Source organism: Carlito syrichta, unplaced genomic scaffold, assembly GCF_000164805.1.
Source record: "Carlito syrichta isolate Samal-C Ts95f unplaced genomic scaffold, Tarsius_syrichta-2.0.1 Scaffold316442, whole genome shotgun sequence".
Classification (NCBI taxonomy): domain Eukaryota; kingdom Metazoa; phylum Chordata; class Mammalia; order Primates; family Tarsiidae; genus Carlito; species Carlito syrichta.
The window spans coordinates 1168483-1187326 of record NW_007260538.1 but is presented as its reverse complement, the minus strand read 5'-3'; the positions used below and the strand labels follow the sequence as shown (position 1 = coordinate 1187326).

Below are 18844 nucleotides of genomic sequence, written 5' to 3'. Positions count from 1 at the left end.
AAAAAAAAAAAAAAAAAGATGCCTCTCTGTTGATGCTAGCTTGTTCTCAACACCTTTCTAACATTTACTAATCTCTCCTTTTAACAAAAAAAGAGCAAGTCTTAGGCATGATCTCCTTAAAGGCATTGTTACCGGGAGTCGAAATTTAAAAACATTATTTTGTTTGAATTGTATTTATTTGCACGCTCAATTTCTGTGTATGGCTGATGATACAGATTTCTGACTTACGTTAGTGGCATTCATTTCTTCTAAAACGAATGTATTTACTCTCAAGTGAGTTGATTTAAATACATTTTAGATAAAGAACCGCATCATTGGCATGGCAGTGGGGCAATCCATTATGAAGGGGGCACGCTGACATCGGAAGTGTGGGTCAGAGGGCCGTTGAGGCACTAACACTGAATCTACTTTCCTCCCAACAGTGACGGAGAGTCGAGGCATCCTAGAGAGTATCCAGAGATTCTCCCTGCTGCCCACCTACCTGCCTGTGACCTACCACATCAACAACGCCGATGTCTCCTTCTTCCTCAAGGAAGCCAACCAGGACATCATGAGGAACTCCAGCCTGCAGTCCCGGGTGGAATCATTTCTGATTTACAAAGCCAAGAGGCTGCCTGTTCTGAATGCCAGCTATGGGCCTTTCTCCATTGAGCAAGTGGTGCCCCAGGACTTAATGCTGCCTTCCAACCCATTTGGGTTCACCAACAAATTTTCTCTGAACTGGAAGCTCAAAGCCTACATCCTACGGGGCAAAGTTTACCTGAGCCGGCCCAGGGTGCAAATCCTCTTCTACCTCGTGGGTAGAGACTGGGATGACCACAGCGCCGGGGAGAGGCTGCCCTGCCTGAGGGTCTTTGCTTTCCGGGAGACCAGAGAGGTGAGGGGCAGCTGCCGGCTGAAGGGGGCCCTGGGGCTGTGTGTGGCCGAGCTGGAGCTCCCGCCTGGCTGGTTCAGCCCTCCGACGGTTTTTGCAGGGAGGAAGAAGTTCGTGGACCAGACGGAGGGGACTCCTGTGGAACTCTACTACACCGTGCAGCCTGGCGATGACAGGGGGGACTGTGTCAGGGGAGACTCCAGGAAGAGCAACGGGGTTCGGACAGGCCACAATGACATCGATGAGTCTGGGCCGCCCTTACAGAGAATTGGGAGTGTCTTTCTTTACCAGACCCGCGGCCGACCTTCCCTGCGAGAGCTGCGTCTAGACAACAACGTGGCCATTCATTATATACCAAAGACGGTGAGACCAGGAGACGTGCTGACTTTCCCCGTTTCCATCTCCAAAACCTCTACTGAGGATCGCTTCACATTGAGGTAAGTTGGTTCAGCATGTCTGTCTCGGCCAGCTCGAAGATCAGGTGGTACTTTCAGGAAGCCCACGGGTTGATCAAAAGAGCGGTTATCAATCTCTAAGGAAGAGCCAGCCTTCAAATTCTTAGACTCCAGCTGGGCTCGGTGGCTCAGCCTGTAATCCTGCGCCTTTGGGAGGCTGAGGTGAGTGGACTGCCTGAGCCCGCGGGTTCGCGACCCTCCTGGGCATCTTGGCGAGACCTCATCTCTACAATAAATCAAAAAATCAACTGGGCGTGGTAGCGCATGCCTGTAATTCCGGCTACTGGGAAGGCTGAGGTGGAAGGATCGCTGGAGCCCAGCAAGTCGAGGCTGCGGTGGCCGGGAGCGGCCACTGCACTCCAGTCTGGGCGACAGAGTGAGACTCCAATTAAAAAAAAAAAAAAAAAAATTCTTAGACTCCATCTGCACTGTAAAACACAGGGGCCAGTTTGCTCTTTCTGGGTTGCCAATATGGTTGTGAAAGTATTCTTATGAATACATTTCCCAAGTCATCAACAGAGCAGCCAGGGGGCTGCTGGTAGTGTGCCTTTGGCTTTAACTTAGGGTATTACCAGCAAGTTTTAGGGAGGCAGAAGTTATCCAGGAGGAGTCATTTCAGAACGGGAGAGTTAAATGCCTCACAGTTGAGCTAAGCCTGAAAATGCGATTGCAACAGTTGTCAGAATGGAGAACTGGGTTTTGCCAACTCAAATATATTCCAAACATGTAAGTTCTAAGTATAAGATGGTACCAACCTCAAAGTTATCATTTTGTTTCTCCCTGGAAATAGAACTTAGTGTTCAAAAAAATAAATGAGCATAACGTGTGAAGAATATACAGTAGAATTTGTTGAGTTTCTTATGTAAGAACATACCAAAGACAAGACTTTTAAAATAAGTACTGTGTACTTTAAAATAAATACGGGCTAGCTTTCTCTTTGAAATATAACATATGAGAGAAGCTACTTACCTTGCCTTGATTATATTTTTATTATATCATTTTCATTTAGTTTGGTTTTAAACACAGGCAAGTTTGATGACATCATCTATTGAGTATCAGTGTTATTGAGTGACTAGACATATCCTAACACTGATATCTATGTAATTCAACAACTTGACCTGAAGTGCAGTACAGCAAAATTTGTGTTATGATTCCTGAAAGTAGGAGTGCTAATATATGTAAGACATTTTTTATATGTGGGTTTTTAAAGTGGGGTTTTAAAGTAGGTTTAAAGTCAGTGAAAAGTGGATTTTTGAACTGATCATCCAGTAGTGATCAGTTCTCTTGCTTCCCTTCCTCTGGGCTGTCTAGTACCTTTGTGTGTGTGTGTGTGTGTGTGTGTGTGTGTGTGTTTTAACTTTCTTCTTGTATGTTGAAAGTGTGTTTGAGTTTGAGCAAATGCATCATTGTTCTGATTGTACTGGGCATGTGTCAGTTGTGTTCATTGTGACCTAGTATGAGGAATGGCTTTTCAATTTTAACTCAAAGAAGCAGAAACTAGTGGACAGCATGAATCTAATGATCGAACTTGGTTGAGTCCTGGGCGGTGAAACCTTAGGCTTGGGCAGATGTGCTCTCAGGGATTAGCCACAGGGATTTGGGGCACAGGCGCACATCTGTGGGACCCAGCCCTGGTTAGCACTGCCAGCTGTCCCTCTTTGGAAATCAGACCCACATCCAGCTGGTCATAGGTCCTCAGCGTGGTCTGCTGGCTTCGTGTCTCACTTTTCTGGGTTCAGCGGTCTTAGGGAATATCCTTTGTGGAGACCGCTGTTTCTAGACAGACGTATTTTGCTGACAGAAACAAAAGGTTTTGAACAGGGGAGCTTTGTTCTTACACAGTTTCATGCTGTCTGCCATCCTTTAGTTTGACAACTACTGATTGTTCATTTCCTGAACCCAGGGTTAAAATCCAAAATCCCCTAAAGCTTTGACTATTGGGAGATGAGATTCACATTCAGCTTTTTTTTGAAGTAGTTGTGTGTGTGGTATTGAATTTCACAAAAGGTTTTCTATCCCATGACTATTTATCGCATGCTAAACATGCCCCATTAAGGTCCTGAGGGTGGCTTTTATCTTTGGCAATCTGTAACAAAACCAAGAGAAACTCACTGTGCTGGTTATATGATCTAAAGTTCCAAACCTTTGCAAATTCAGAAGCAAACGCATTTAAACCCCTAAATTTGGAGGCTCCACTCATAAGCCAACAATTGGAAATTTTGGATGTAAAACAAAAATATATTTGTTCAGAGTTCATCAATTAGATATCCGTAAAAGAAAATCAGCTTACCAGATAAGATAATAGCGAGGTTAATATTCATGAATGTGTGTGGAACTTGGTAGGTACTACACTGTTTCTTTGAGAGCTTGCATTAATAATGTGCCTGTTGCATACTTAAATGCTCTGATTACGAGTGAGTCTTATCTGTGCATGAAAACAGCTGGAGGTGAACTTGGGCCTAGCGATATTATTAACCTTTCGCTTGAATTCCCATAATTAGAAAATAATAAAACTGTATATCTTTTTCAGTGAAGTCAATTGGACGCTAATTTAGCACGTCTTCCAAATATTTGGAATTAGTGTGTGTCTATTCTGTCTGGCCATCTGCTATAAATAACTCAAAGGCTCCAGCCCAATATCTTCAGGCGCTTGTCTCTGAATTGTGACTTGTGATCCTGGACTCTCTGTGTTGAAAGTGCTGACACGTTCAGAGCTGAGCTCAGCTTTTATAGGTCACGTGGCAGTAGGACATTCATGGCCACGGAAGGAGGACCAGGGTGGAGAGGAGACAAAACTGACTGCCACCAGCAGGAGGACGCCCATCCAGATTTGTACATCATGGACTGAAGCAGCAGCTGCGGTTTGACTCTTGGTTGGGAGTGACCGGCCACCTGCTGCATGCTTCCCTGATGGCTTGTGTGCCTGGGATGGCAGGGCAGTCCCATGGCTGAGGCACAGGAGTGGGCTTTCATGTGTGTGTGTTTTTGTGCATGTGTGTTTTACCCTTTGAAAACACAAAAACCCTAGTAGGGTTGTTTGTCATTTTACAAACTCTGTTCTGTCCTGCTGCTTGTGTCTTCCAAAGCTGACATCTGCTGAAAAAGAAAAGCAAACCACTTTCATTCCTTAGACAGCTAAGGGTCTCTTTAATTTCAGAAAATGTTTTTCTTCAAGTGAACAACTGAAGCATCCCACAGCACTTAAACCCTTTCTTCTGCATTCACTCACCACACATGCTCCCATCCTGCTTCCCTCCCCCACAGAGAGGGAGTTCAGAAGCATTCTAGTCTCTAATTATCCCATCATGGGTCTGAAGGAAAACAAGAACTTGGCTCTTTCTCTTACATCCTCAGCAGTTATCCCTCTTTTCCTGTTCCCCACAGGGAGTCCGTTTCAAAGGAATTCTGGTCCTCAGATCTGAATGAAAGACCACAGCCAAATATTTGCAAAGCATTAGTTTGGATACCTAACAGCCCAGAAAAATCAGGAGGAAGGCAAAGAAAGATGGAGCAAATCTCAGAAGAGTATGGGCTTTTCTTAAAGTCAGGAACATCCTTAAATTGGTTGAATGAATGAATGGTTGATTATTAACAAATACGTGTACTTTGCTGATTTGCTACCATTCTAAATGCTCAAGAATTTGTTAAGCACCATGTAGATACTGTGACCAGGTGTAAGACCAGCTCAGAATAAGACATTATTACCAAGGACATTTTCTTGCCAAGATGAGACTTATAAGGAAGACAGCAAGAGAATAAGATAAAAATGTTTGACAAGGGGCATAAGTGAGTCTGGAATTGATAAGACTCAGAGGACATTCTTGTGTGGTTAGAGTAGCCCGATTGCAGAAGATTTTAAGTTTGTTAGGGGGTAATACGGGGCTTGAGAGTGACCCTGTGAGCTTAGTTCACTTGAAAAATATAGCCTTTGAACCCGCCCTGGTTCTTCTTATTCTGTGTCAGGTAAAATATACCCTGGTGTATCTAATAGTGTTCTATGTTGCAGGCCATAAATCCCACTGTGACTAATTAAAAAAAAAATAAACACAAGGTTTTATTGGATGGATATTATGAGCCTCCAGAATGAATAAGAGATGGGACCAGGCCTGGCCATGCACAATCTGATGGAGGGAAGATGCCAGGTGTGGATACAGGCACCCTCAGAGCTCTCTCCCCGCGTCACAGGGAGTTCCTTCCAAGGCTCCTCCAGCTCATGTTAGACTCACATGTGATGCAAAGACCCTAAGGAAGCCCCTACTGGCTCACGTATCTACCAGGGGTAAGAGAGGGAACAGATATGGCTTCCAGGAAGAGAGATGAGCTCCTCAAATTCCCTTTCCCTAAGAACACCTCCCATGAGACCAGGTATTTCCCTCTTGTGAAGACCAAGGTGCTGTTACAAAGAGGACAGACATTGATATCTCCACATCCCACCAATGTCCTGTGACATCTGAAAGCAAAGTAGCTCATCTGTATTCAATGAACTTTTTGCCGGGCTCGGTGGCTCAGCCTGTAATCCCGCGCCTTGGGAGGCCGAGGTGAGTGGATTGCCTGAGTCTGCGGGTTCAAGACCCGCCTGGGCAACTTGGTGAGACCTCATCTCTACAATAAATCAAAAATCAGCCGGGCGTGGTAGCGCGCACCTGTAGTTCCAGCTGCTTGGGAAGGCTGAGGCGGAAGGATCGCCGGCGCCCAGCAGGTCGAGGCTGCGGTGGCCAGGAGCGGCCACTGCATTCCAGTCTGGGCGACAGAGTGAGACTCCAACTCAAAAAAATTAAAAAGAAAAAATAATAAACAAACTTTTCATGTTAGAATAGATTTATTTATTTATTCATTCATTCATTCACTTATTTATTTATTTTTGAGTCAGAGTCTCATTCTGTCGCCCAGACTGGAGTGCAGTGGCATGCTTGCAACCACGGCAGCCTCAGCCTCCTGGGCTCAGGATCCTTCCACCTCAGCCTTCCAAGTAGCTGGCACCACAGGCATACACCACCTTGCCCGGCTAAGTTTTTGATTTATTGCAGAGATGAAGTTTTGCTGAGTTGCCCAGGCTGGTCTCGAACCCTTAGGCTCAGGTAATCCTCTCACCTCGACCTCCTCAAGTGTTGAGATTATAGGCTTGAGTCACCATACCTGACCTTTTTTTTTTTTTTTTTTTTTGAGTTAGAGAGTCTCACTCTGATGACCAGGCTGGACTGCAGTGGCATGGTCACGGCCACTACAGCTACAACCAGCTGGGATCATGTGATCCTCCTGTCTCAGCCTTTCAAGTAGCTGGAACTATAGGCACGCACCACCATGCCCAGCTAATTTTTTGATTTAATGTAGAAACGAGGTCTCGCCAAGTTGCCCAGGCTGGTCTCAAACCCTTGAGTATAGGCAGACCTCTCACCTCTACCTCCCAAAGTGCTGGGATTACAGGTGTGAGTCACCATGCCCAGCTAGATTTAGCTTTTACAAAAAAAAAAAAAAAAAAGTTGCAACACCAGGACCAGTGTCCCCTTTATTAATATCTTACGTTAGCACGGGATATGTGTCAGAATTAATACAACAATACTGAAACATTATTACTAGCTAAAGCCCAAACTTTATTTAAATTTCCTTCGTTCTTTTTTTTTGAGTTGGAGTCTCACTCTGTTGCCCAGACTGGAGTGCAGTCCAGGCAGGTTTCAAACCCGCGGGTTCAGGCAATCCACTCACCTCAGCCTCCCAAAGGTGCGGGATTACAGGCTGAGCCACCAAGCCCGACAATTTCCTTAGTTCTTACCTAATGACCCCTTGGTTGTTCCAGGGTCCCACCCAACCTTATGTTTAGTGGTCGTGTCTCCTTCAACTCTTCTGCCTGTGACCATTTCTTAGACTTTCCTTGTTTTGGATGGCCTTAAGTCTATAATACTGAGTGATGTATCAGAAAACAAAGAACTGAGTACCACATTCTCACCCTGAACAATTATCATAATACGACAAGAAAAGGATTGACAGCCAAGCTTGGTGGCTCAGCCTGTAATCCCAGACCCTTGGGATGCCAAGGCAAGTAGATTGCCTGAGCCTGCAGATTCAAGACCAGTCTGGGCAACATGGCAAGACCTAGTCTCTACAATAAATAAAAAATTAGCCAGCATGGTGTGTGCACCTGTAATTTCAGCTACTTAGAAGGCTGAGGCAAAAGGATCTCCAGAGCCCAGCAGGTTGATGCTGGGGTGGTTGTGAGTGTGCCACTGTACTCCAGTCTGGGTGACGGAGTGAGACTCCAGTTAAAAAAAAAGAAAGAAAGAAAAGAATTGGCTATAGTGGGAAACTGCCTGGGGCACACTTCATCAACAAGGGCACCTGCATAATGACCATTTGTGTACCTGATCCTGAGTTGTCCCTCACATTTTATTTTATTATTTTTTATTTTTTTTGAGTTGGAGTCTCACTCTGTCGCCCAGACTGGAGTGCAGCGGCCGCTCCCGGCCACCACAGCCTCGACCCGCTGGGCTCCGGCGATCCTTCCGCCTCAGCCTTCCAAGTAGCTGGAATTACAGGCATGTGCTACCACGGCCCGGCTGATTTTTGATTTATTGTAGAGATGAGGTCTCGCTGCCCAGGCGGGTCTCAAACCCACGGGCTCAGGCAATCCACTCACCTCAGCCTCCCAAAGGCGCGGGACTACAGGCTGAACCACCGAGCCCAGCTTGTCCCTCACATTTTAAAAATAAAATAAATAAATTATTTGGAATTCTGCAGGTGTTTTATTTTCCTTCACTTACTTACTCATTCAATCATGTACTTATTTCATGGAGAACACCTGGATATTGATTTTATACTTTTAGTTACAATCCAAAATGTTCTTTTCTTCATTTTGTTACTCAAATTGTTCCCCTTTGGCTGTTGAAGTCTCTTTCATCTGGCTGTCATACACTGTAGAATTGGAGTTGTGACAGGGTATTGTCTTACCTGGTTTCTGATCTTAGCCAGAAAACATTAAGTTTCTCACCATTTAGTATGATGTGACCTATAGGCTTTTTGTTTAAGTTTTTTATCAAGTTGAGAAAGTTCTCCTTCATTTTCAGTTTGCTAAGAATTGGTTTTTAATCAAGTCTTATCGTTAGAGTTTGTCAAATTTGTTTCTGTGCCAATAGATATAAGCATGTGATTTTTCTTCTGTAGTCTGTTAATGTGGTGAGTTACTTGATTAATTTTGCATACTTGGAATAAATTCCACTTGTATGTTGTATACAGTTCTTTTTTTTTTTTTTTTTTTGAGTCAGAGTCTCACTCCATTGCCCAGGCTGGAGTGCAGTGGCATGCTCACGGCCACCCCAGCATCGACCTGCTAGACTCAAGTGTTCCTTCCGCCTCAGCCTTCCAAGTAGCCAGGACTACAGTCATGCACTACCATGCCCAGATAATTTTTTTTTCATTTATCATAGAGACAAGGTCTCACTAGTTGCCCGGGCTGGTCTCGAAGCCCTGGACTCAGGCAATCCCCTCACCTTGGCCTCCCAAAGTGTTGATATTACGGGACAATTCTTTTTATATATCACTGGATTCAATTTTCTAGTTCTTTTTGGGAGATTTTTATACCTATACTATTGAGAGATATTAGTCTGTACTTTTTCTTGAATGGCATTATATGGTTTTGGTATTATGTTATAAAGTCATTCCTCTGCATCTGTTTTCTGGAAGACAGTGCATAGAAAAGGGATTCTTTCTTTCTTTCTCTCTTTTATTTTTTAATTGGAGTCTCTGTCGCCCAGGCTGGAATGCAGTGGCATGCTCACAGACACCACAGCCTCGACCTGCTGGGCTCTGGCGATCCTCAGCCTCAGCCTTCCAAGTAGCCAGAACTACAGGTGCGCGTTACCACGCCCAGCTAATTTTTGATTTATTGTAGAGACGAGGTCTCTCCAAGTTGCCCAGGTGGGTCTCGAACCTGCGGGCTCAGGCAATCTACTCGCCTCAGCCTCCCAAAGCGCTGGGATTACAGGCTGAGCCACCGAGCCCGGCCTATTTCTTTCTTAAATATTTGAAAGTTGTCACCAATTAACCAATATGAGCCTAGTGATTTCATTTTTGGGAGGTTATTGTTTCTTTAATTTTTTTTTAAATAAATAGGGCTATTCAGACTGCTTATTTCTCCTTTGTCTAAAAGTTGTTAGTTTTGCATCTTTTAAGGACTCACTCCATCTCATCTCAGTTATAACATTTGTGGCTATAGGATTGTTTGTTATATTATCTTCTTTGTTTTAATTTTTATTTTTTAATTATAAATCGGCAAATTATAGTTTTATACATATATAGGATATAAAGTGACATTGTGATTTATAATACGATGTGAAGGAATTAGATCAAGTTAATTAACTCATTAATCACCTCAAATACCATTTTTGTGGTGAGAACACAAGAGAGAAATTACTCTTAGCAATTTTAAATGTATGATACATTACTATTTATTATATTCACCTTGCTGAGCAATATATTTGAAAGAAAAACAAACGTATCTTTTTCATTAGTGATATCTTCTCTTTCATTTTCATTATTGGTCTTCCGTGTCTTCTTTGTTTTCTCCCATGTTAGCTTGGCTAACTGTGTATCAATTTCATCGATTTTTTTCAAAGACTCAACTTTTGGTTTTGCTGATTTCTCTATTGTTCTTCTGTTTCCAGTGTCATTGATTTCTTTTCTAATGTGTATCATTTCCTTTCTTCTGCTTGCTTCAGATATAATTTGCTCTTCTTTCTCTAGTTTGCTAAGGGTAAGGCTAATCGATTCTAGATTAGGTGACTGATTTTTGATCTTTCTTCCTTTCTAATACTTGCTTTTAAGGCTATAACTATTCAACTAAACACTTCTTTCCTGAATCCCCCAAATTTTGATGTGATATTTTCATCTTAATTTAATTTAGCTTAAAATGCTTTTAAAATTCTCTTGAGACTTCTTTGATTCATGCTTTATTGAGAAGTGTGTTGTTTAATTTTCAAATATGTGTTGAGTTTACCGTGTATCTTTCCGGTAGTGATTTCTAGTTGATTTTGCTATTTTGTCCTGAGAATATACTTTGTATAATTTCTCTTAAGTTTAAGATTATATGGCCCAGAATGACCATATAACAAATAAGAAAAGCCCCTAATCATTCCTGATGATAGTTTTGTGTGAGCTTTAGGAGAGTGTTTTCTGCTTCTGTTGGATGGAATATTCCATAAATGTCAATTAGATCAAGTTGATTGATAGTACAGTTTAGGTCATCTGTATCCTTACCGATTTTCTGCATGCTCAACCTAACAATTACTCACAGAGGTATGTTGAAGTGTCTAACTCAAATAAGGGAATTATTTATTTCTCCTTCCAGTTCCATCAGTGATTGTCTCACATACATATTTTGATGTGAACCTGTCAGATGGTTACACCTTTAGGATTGTTATAACTTCTTGGATGATTAATCTATTTGTCATTAAGTAATGCTTCCTCTTCACCCCTGAAAATTTTTCTTGTTGTAAAATCTGCTTTGTCTGAGACTAAGATAAATATTGACACTTAAAAAAAAGTTTCTCCATCTCTTTAATTGTAACCTATATGAGTCTTTATAGCTAAAGTTGGCTTTTGATAAAATTGGTACCAATTTCTCTCTTTTAATTGGTATATTTAGTCCATTTACATGTATATTTTTTGATATAGTTGGATCAATATTGGTCATGTTTTTAATTATTTTCTTTAATTGCATTTGATTTTTAAAAATTTTCTCATCTCTTCTTTTTCTACCTTTTCTGGTTCCAATATTCTTATTCCATTTTATATACTCTTTTTGTATATCAATTTTACTTAAAAAATTAGTTGTTTCTCTAAAATGTTTCTAAATATCTTTGACTAATCCTAGTCCAAGTTCATGTAGCACTATAGGACTTCACATGGAGTGCAAGTGACTTGATGCTGCTTTCTCAGTAACCCCTCATGTCCCTTGTGATATTGCTGTAGTTTATCATTACTACTATTGCTTTAAACAATGTCTTATGAACGACTAAGAAAAAGAAGAAAACATTTTTTTTAACCATAATTTATTTCTTCTCTGATTATACCTCTCTCTCTAGATTTGGAAGCAGCACTTTGTCATTCTGCTCTGTATTCCTCTGTCTGTGCGCATGTCTGTCTGTCTGTCTCTTTCTCTTGTTTCTCTCTGTCTCTCCCTGTTTCTCTCTCTCTCTGTTTCTCTCTGTTTTTCTGTCTCTTTGTTTCTCTCTCTCTCTATTTCTCTCTTCGTTTTTCTCTCTCTCTTTCTCTCTCTCTACCCCCCACCCGTGTGATTGATTCATAGAGTTAAATGCACGCATGTGGATACTCCACCATGTGACACACATACAGCTATTTTGCACACGATCTCATGGACTTCCCTTGTCAGGATGCTTCCAGTGTCAGGGGCTCCAGTTTAATAGCTACATTTCCTTTGGAGCCATCAGATTTTGGGGTCCAGGTCTATGGCCACACACACATTTATGTGCTAAACCCATGGACTGCTCTGATCCCTGTAGGGCAAGGGGGAGGAAAAGAGAATGTAATCATCAGTGAGTACCTACTGTTTTCCTGGACTTGTGCTAGGTGTGTTGCCCATGGCTTCCTGTGACTCTCCCTACAGTGCTCTAGTAGGCTTTAGTACGTGACAGACATTTACTCTGGATAACCAGCAGGCTGCTGGGAGTTCCAGAGTTCAACGGAAGGACTGGAGAAAAGACATGGCGTCAAGCAGGACCCACAGCTGCTAGGGAGAGCTGGGAAGTTTACACTAAAGCAGCAGTTTTGTAACAGGGGGTGCCTGAGGCAACTGGATTGTGCTGCGGCCACAGATGCCCCTCTGAACATTCCTTTCATCCTATGTCACCCACTCAGACTTCACAGCGCTAGGAAGGAGAGTCATTTGGCCAAGCTTAAGCCACATTTTCATCCCCTGGTTGTGCTGGACGAAGGAGAGAAAAAAAATCTGACTCTTTCAGGAACCCAGTGGGAGGTAGCTCCTGTGTGACCTTTCCACTAAATTCAGTACTAATGGAAGACAACTAATACCCCTCTTCAAAGAATTCAGGGTGCTCTCAGGAAGAAAGAATAGAAGCCAGGTGGCCAAAATATGACACATGTCTACTGCAGTCTCCTTGAATGAATTATCCTCTCCAGTGGAAGGATGAGGAAATTGACATGTATCCCCCGCAAAAGCATATCTGAGGTCTGAGCCCACATACACCTGCGTCCTACACTTTCTGCAGTGTTACCTGAGTGTTCCCCAAGACCCCACTGTTTTGTGATACATAAACTTCTGCTGTGAGTTCAGAAGAGCCAGGTACTCTAACTAACTGTTGTACCATCCCTGAGCCCTCTGGGACTGTGGAATGGCACAGACAGTATTCAGGACACTCTCTGCAAAAAACTTGTGATAAACAGGTTTGAAAGAAACAATTTGTTCCTGTTGCCTCAAAGCATATAAGCACCAAGAAAACTTAAAGGCCGCCAGAATAGTGAAATTCCTATATCCATTTGGTTGAAAAACAGCTGGAAGGAGAAAGCAAGGAAGCGTGTAGAAGCATTTCATCTGCAATCCTTTTATTCTTCTGGGAGTTGGGGTAGGGTTGCTAATAGAGATTTATGGGAAGCGGAGTCTCAACCCTCTTTTTCAAGTATTTATCTCTTGATGTCACCTCTAAGAAACGTAGGAAGAGCAAAAGATATGAGTGAATGTCAACACAGATAGCCTTCCTCTCTACATCATGGTTCTGGGAGGGTCTCTTGGGGTGGTTGTGTAGGATTTGATTTTGGCAGGATGTGAGGCTTTGACCCTGAATGTCTGTCACTGTCTCCTTTGACTGTGGGGTTCAGTTCGACTGTTTTTATGAAGGGGATTTTTCGTCGTGTTCATCCTTTTTGTTTTGATGCCATTATTATCATTTTTTTTTTTATTCTACCAAAACTTTATTTTATGTTTTTTTGAGTTGAAGTCTAACTCCATCATGCAGTCTGGAGTGCAGTGGCATACTCATGGCCACCCCAGCATCGACTTGCTGGGCTCAGACGATTCTTCCACCTCAGCCTTCCAAGTAGCTGGAACCACAGGCATGTGCCACCATGCCCAGCTAATTTTTTTGACTTATTGCAGAGACGAGGTCTTGCCATGTTGCTCAGGCTGGTTTTGAACCCTTGAACCCCTGAGCTCAGGCAATCCTCTCACCCCCGTCTCCCAAAATGCAGGGATTACAGGCTTGAGCCACCACACCTGGCCCAATACTTTATTGTTATTTCTTTATTTCTTTATTGAGTTGAAGTCTCACTCCATTGCCCAGGCTGGAGTGCAGTGGCTCACTCACTACCAACACAGTGTTGACCTACTGAGCTCAGACGATCCTTCTACCTCAGCCTTCCAAGTAACCAGAACTACAGGTATGCGCTACCATGCCCGGCTAATTTTTCAATTCACTGTAGAGATGAGGTCTTGCCATGTTGTCCAGGCTGTTCTTGAACCCGTGGACTCAGGCATTCCCCTCACCTTGGCCTCCCAAAGTGCTGAGATTATGGACTTGAGCCACCGTACCCGGCCTTTTTCTTTATTTTTATTTTAAAGATGTGGGGTACAATTCAGGGTTAAGTATACAAAATATCATTGTACAGGTAAAGTTTGGACCTCACTCTGGTCCCCATTTCACCTGGTTTGAGATCAATAGATATGCTTATTGATAAAGTGTTTCCCCCCTCCCCTGTAATGCCATTATTATTATTATTATTAGGGATGCACAGAGAGACAGGACTGTTTTGTCATTCATGTTCTTTGTGGTCTTTGGCTGTGCCAATATCCGGCCATCGGTGTGCATGCTCTCTAATCTCAGATTGACCCTTATTTATGAGTCACTCATTATAGCATCACCCTGTGCTATATAGGTCTACTTGACAGTCTGGTTTTTGACTGGATGAAAAGTGGTGTCGCTACTGTGTCTGGTGGATGTTGCTAGGATCGGTGTGCTCTGGGAATTTGGGTGAGCAAGAATAGGATGTGCTTGGGGGAAACTTCAGTCATGCCAGAGTTTTACTTCCCTCTTGCTCCCCAGGCATGCAGTGACATTCTGGGGTGGTGAGGGGTTGGGATGGTAGACGATTAAATAATGTCAAGGCCAGGAGGAAGTGGGGGTGAGTTAGGGTCCTAAATATCATCTGTCCATGTAGGTTTCCGTGGAAGCATTCGACCTGACTGTTGGGGGAATGTCTTCATATTCTTTATATCCTTTTCCTCAGTGCATTTGGATTTAATTTCTCTGTGTTCCACTGCTGAGTTCCTTTTTGGAACACAGGAATAATGTGCTGGGTTTGGGAAGTCTTGCGAGATTGCTGAATGCAATAATAATGACGGCCAGCACTTACTAAATATCCATTTGTGCCAAGCGCTGTTCTAGGAGCTTAATTTTTTCAAAAAGCGCATTTAATCCTCAGAACAATCCTCTGATGTAGGTGCTATTATTACCTACATTTTTCAGAAGTAGAAACTGAAATACAAAGAGGTTAAACAACTGGCCAGAGGCCCTGCAGTTTATAACAGAATCTAATTTCAGATCTTGAAAACCTACCCTTTCTAACACACAGCCCTGGAGCACATGTGTTGGAAAATTCATCTTCATAAATGCGAGACAGGGAGGCAGCCACAGGTACTCCCAAATTCCATTTTTTAAAAAAGCACTGAGCTAAGTGAAATATTTTCCTTATTTAACATGTATTTGTTGAGGATTAAGCTTGGTGCTGAAGATTACCAGCAAAGAAAGCACACTGGCGCAGCCCTTTCCTGAGTGATCGATGCCATGAGAATGAACATGTGTATTTGGTTAGGAACAAGGTACCGACTTAAGTCAGAAATTTTGAGAACAGAGCAGGCGAAGTTGTATTCACCATTGCCAACACCTGTGAGTTTTAACCTGTCACGCTGCAAACTGCAGCGCTCTGAAGGTTATTAGGTAAATTTCAGTGGCCCTTCCAGACACTTTACACACTACTCATTATCATGAAGGATGGCATTTTCAGGTACAAAGGGCAGTGATTGCCTGTTGGGACACAGAAAATGCAGAGCATGGAGTCGGGGCCAGGGGCACCTGTCTTGACACTTCTACTGTGTACTCCAGGAAGGTCATCAAGCCTTTGTGAGCTCTTATCTTATTCAGGTATTGTGAGGCATAAACAAGGAGCTGAATTGACCCTTGAGCACACCCTGTGTGTGGTTCAGTAGATGATGAATTCCATCAACCAAGAAATACGTCAGGGATGAGCTGAAATGTGCACATTACTTAAGGTCATTTCAAACTAAGCAGTGTCAATTCATTTTGAAAGAAAGCTGATGTTAACACAAGTAGCAGATTACCTCTGACTTAACCCATAAAAAATAAATTTAGAAAGGAACATGTGCAAAGCTGCCTAGGGGGCATTTTCATTGAAAACTTTGAGATCAGACTCAGCACATTCTGGTGTGAGATGACAGGGCAAAGCCAGATGCCAATGTCCCTTTCCTCCTCAAAATATGAAGGTATGAGAAGTAAATTGGTTTTTTTTTAAATGGGAAACCCACTAGCATCAACAAAGACTAGGAGAGGGTGGCAGCTCAAGAATGAGACAAATGGTCCCACAAATGAGCTCAGTGCATCTCATCACAGCTGCTGATTCCCCTGTGTCTCAAAGTCTCATAGAAGGTGAGACGGCAGTGTGCGGGATTGAAGATGAGATATGGGGTCCAAGCCTCTACTCTTGGACCTGCACTGGCCTTAGTGAATCACTTATTCCATAGAATGTAGCAGAAGTGAACTCTTCTGGAACTTCTGAGGTTAGAACAAAAGCTTTGACATTCCACTAGCATCTCCAAGAACACTTGGTTTTAGAGCTCTGAGCCACCATATAAGAAATCCACCTGTTCTTCTGAGATTACATGAGAGACTCTGAGACTACATGGAAAGGGAAAGGGACTGGGTCAGCTCTGTCTTCCAGCCTCTCCTATCAAGGCACTAGACACGTGAATGAGACTGTCTTGGATGCTCGGGACCAGACCAGCCAACAACTCAGTACCACCAAGATCTCAGTTAATTCCATGGGGAGCAGAAGAATCTCCCAGCTGAGCCCTGTTCATATTACTGATACCCAAACTCATGATATAGAGTAGTGAATAATACTGAGGCATTTTAAGCCACTGAGTTTTGTGGTAGTTGTAAAGCAGCCATGGATCACTAGAGTAGTAAGTAAACAGTAGTCATGAAAACTGTTGATAATAAGCCCCACCTGAAAGAGGGTAGACATGAGTGGGTGCACAAGCTTATGGTCTTTCTGGTCCTCTATCTATTCCCTAGACTTCCTTGCTGTGCTGGGCCTCTTGCCAGGTATGCCTGTGCAATCTTCATTTCTCAGACTCCCTGAACCACCCAGCTCTGGCTTCTGATTGAATTTGGCAAGTGGGAGCCCCTGATAGGAAGCTTGGTGGGCAGAGGCGAGGATTTGGGCTAGTACCTTCTCTCTCACTCCATGGTCCCTGCTTGTGCCAGGCAGTGTCTCCTCCTGTGGGTCCAGCTGCCACAGTGCCTACCATGGTTCCAGTTACTATAGGAAGAACTTGCTCTTGGCCTCATATAACACCACCACAGCTTTGTCCTTCTGACACAGTGAGTAGAGGCCTCCCGTGTTTATTCATATTTGGGCTGTATCGCTATCTTCTGGTGGCTCTTGTAGCAATTTCAGCACTCGGTAACTTGTTTCCCATATTAAAGTGTTTCTGGTCAGTTGTCTGGGATGGGTTCTGTTCCTTCATTTGGCTCTGAGGATGTAGCAGTTTGAGGAGATATTTTCTTTTCTGATCAACTTCACGTTGTCCCAGAGGCAGAGACAATCACTGGGGTTGTCTCATTGGTGTCAGGCCCAGCTGGGAACAAAGGCAGAGGGGTCATAAGAAGTCAGAAATGAATGTAGCCAAACAGGAGACATAATAAATCAGATAAAAACTTTGGAAAGACCCAGAGGCGGCAGACATAGAACACACAGGGAGCAAGATAATATTTTTCTTTCCACTCTGCAAACTCATTCTGCAAAGGGAAAAAAATTGATTTTTGTGTTTCTTTTCCCTTTTATCATTTTGGGTAGTTGAAAAATTGATGACGATAAAGAGACTATTCAGGGATGCCTCTCTCTCAAAAACAAGGATCCAAAACAGAGATAAACTGCAGGGATAATCTGAAGCCGAAGGTCATCCAAGCAGTTGGAAGTGATTTTTTTTTTTTTTTTTTTTTTGGAGTTGGAGTCTCACTCTGTCGCCCAGGCTGGAGTGCAGTGGCATGCTCATGGCCACTGCAGCCTCGACATCCTGGGTTTAGGCGATCCTTCCACCTCAGCCTTCCAAGTAGCTGGAACTACAGACTCACGCCACCACAGCCTGCTAGTTTTTCTGATCTATTGTAGAGACGAGGTCTCACCAAGTTGCCCAGACTGGTTTTGAACCCCTGGGTTCAGGCAATCCTCTCTCACCTTGGCCTCCCAAAGTGCTGGGATTACAGGCTGAACCACCATGCCCTGCCAAGTTCTTATTTATTTATTTATTTTGAGTGGTGGTTTCATTCTGTGGCCCAGGCTAGAGTGTAGTCGCATGGTCATAGCTCACCGGTCTCAAACTTCTAGCCTCAAACGGTCCTCCTGCCTCATCCTCCCAAGTAGCTAGGACTACAGGCACATGCCACCATGCCTGGCTAATGTTTCAGTTTTTTGTAGAGATGGGGTCTCGCTATGTTGCCCAGACTGGTCTCAAACTCCTGGGCTCAAGCATTCTTCCTTCCTTGGCCTCGAAAGTGCTGGGATTGCAGGTGTGAGCCACTATGCCTGACCCTCTGTGACTTTTTATTTTTATTTTTTTATTTTTATTTTCATTGAATTGAAGTCTCACTTGGTCGCCAAGGCTGGAGTGCAGTGGCACGCTCACAGCCACCCCAGCATTGACCTGCTGGGCTCCGGCGATCCTTCTGCCTCAGCCTTCCAAGTAGCTGAAACTCCAGGCACACACCACCATGCCTAATTTTTTTATTTTTATTTTTTTTGAATTGGAGTCTCGCTGTGTTGCCCAGACTGGAGTACAATGGCATGCTCACGGCTACCTCAGTATTGACCCACTGGGCTCTGGCGATCCTTCCCCCTCAGCCTTCCAAGTAGCCGGAACTATAGGTGAACCCTACCACACATGGCTAATTTTTGATTTATTGTAGAGACGAGGTCTTGCCAAGTTGCCCAGGATGGTCTTGAGCCCACTGGCTTAGGCAATTCACTCTCCTCGGCCTCCCAAAGTGCTGGAATTACAGGTTGAGCCACTGAACCCGACCCTCTGTGAATTTTTAAATGGGTGAAAATTGTTTTTAAAGAATATGAATTGCTGGACTTGGTGGCTCAGCCTGTAATTCTGCGTCTTTGGGAGGCTGAGGTGAGTGGATTGCCTGAACCTGCGGGTTCGAGACCCACCTGGGCAGCGAGACCTCCTCTCTACAATAAATCAAAAAAT

At 43.5% G+C, this 18844-nt stretch overlaps 1 protein-coding gene across 1 annotated transcript in view; it reads left to right on the top strand.

Annotated features, from left to right (window-relative positions):
• Positions 1 to 18844, top strand: part of TMEM132D (transmembrane protein 132D) — a 636541-nt gene that overhangs the window by 4014 nt on the left and 613683 nt on the right. Inside the window, exon 2 of the mRNA XM_008074438.2 lies at positions 390 to 1311. Coding sequence (XP_008072629.2) covers positions 390 to 1311 — 922 coding nt within the window. The remainder of the gene's footprint in view (positions 1 to 389; positions 1312 to 18844) is intronic.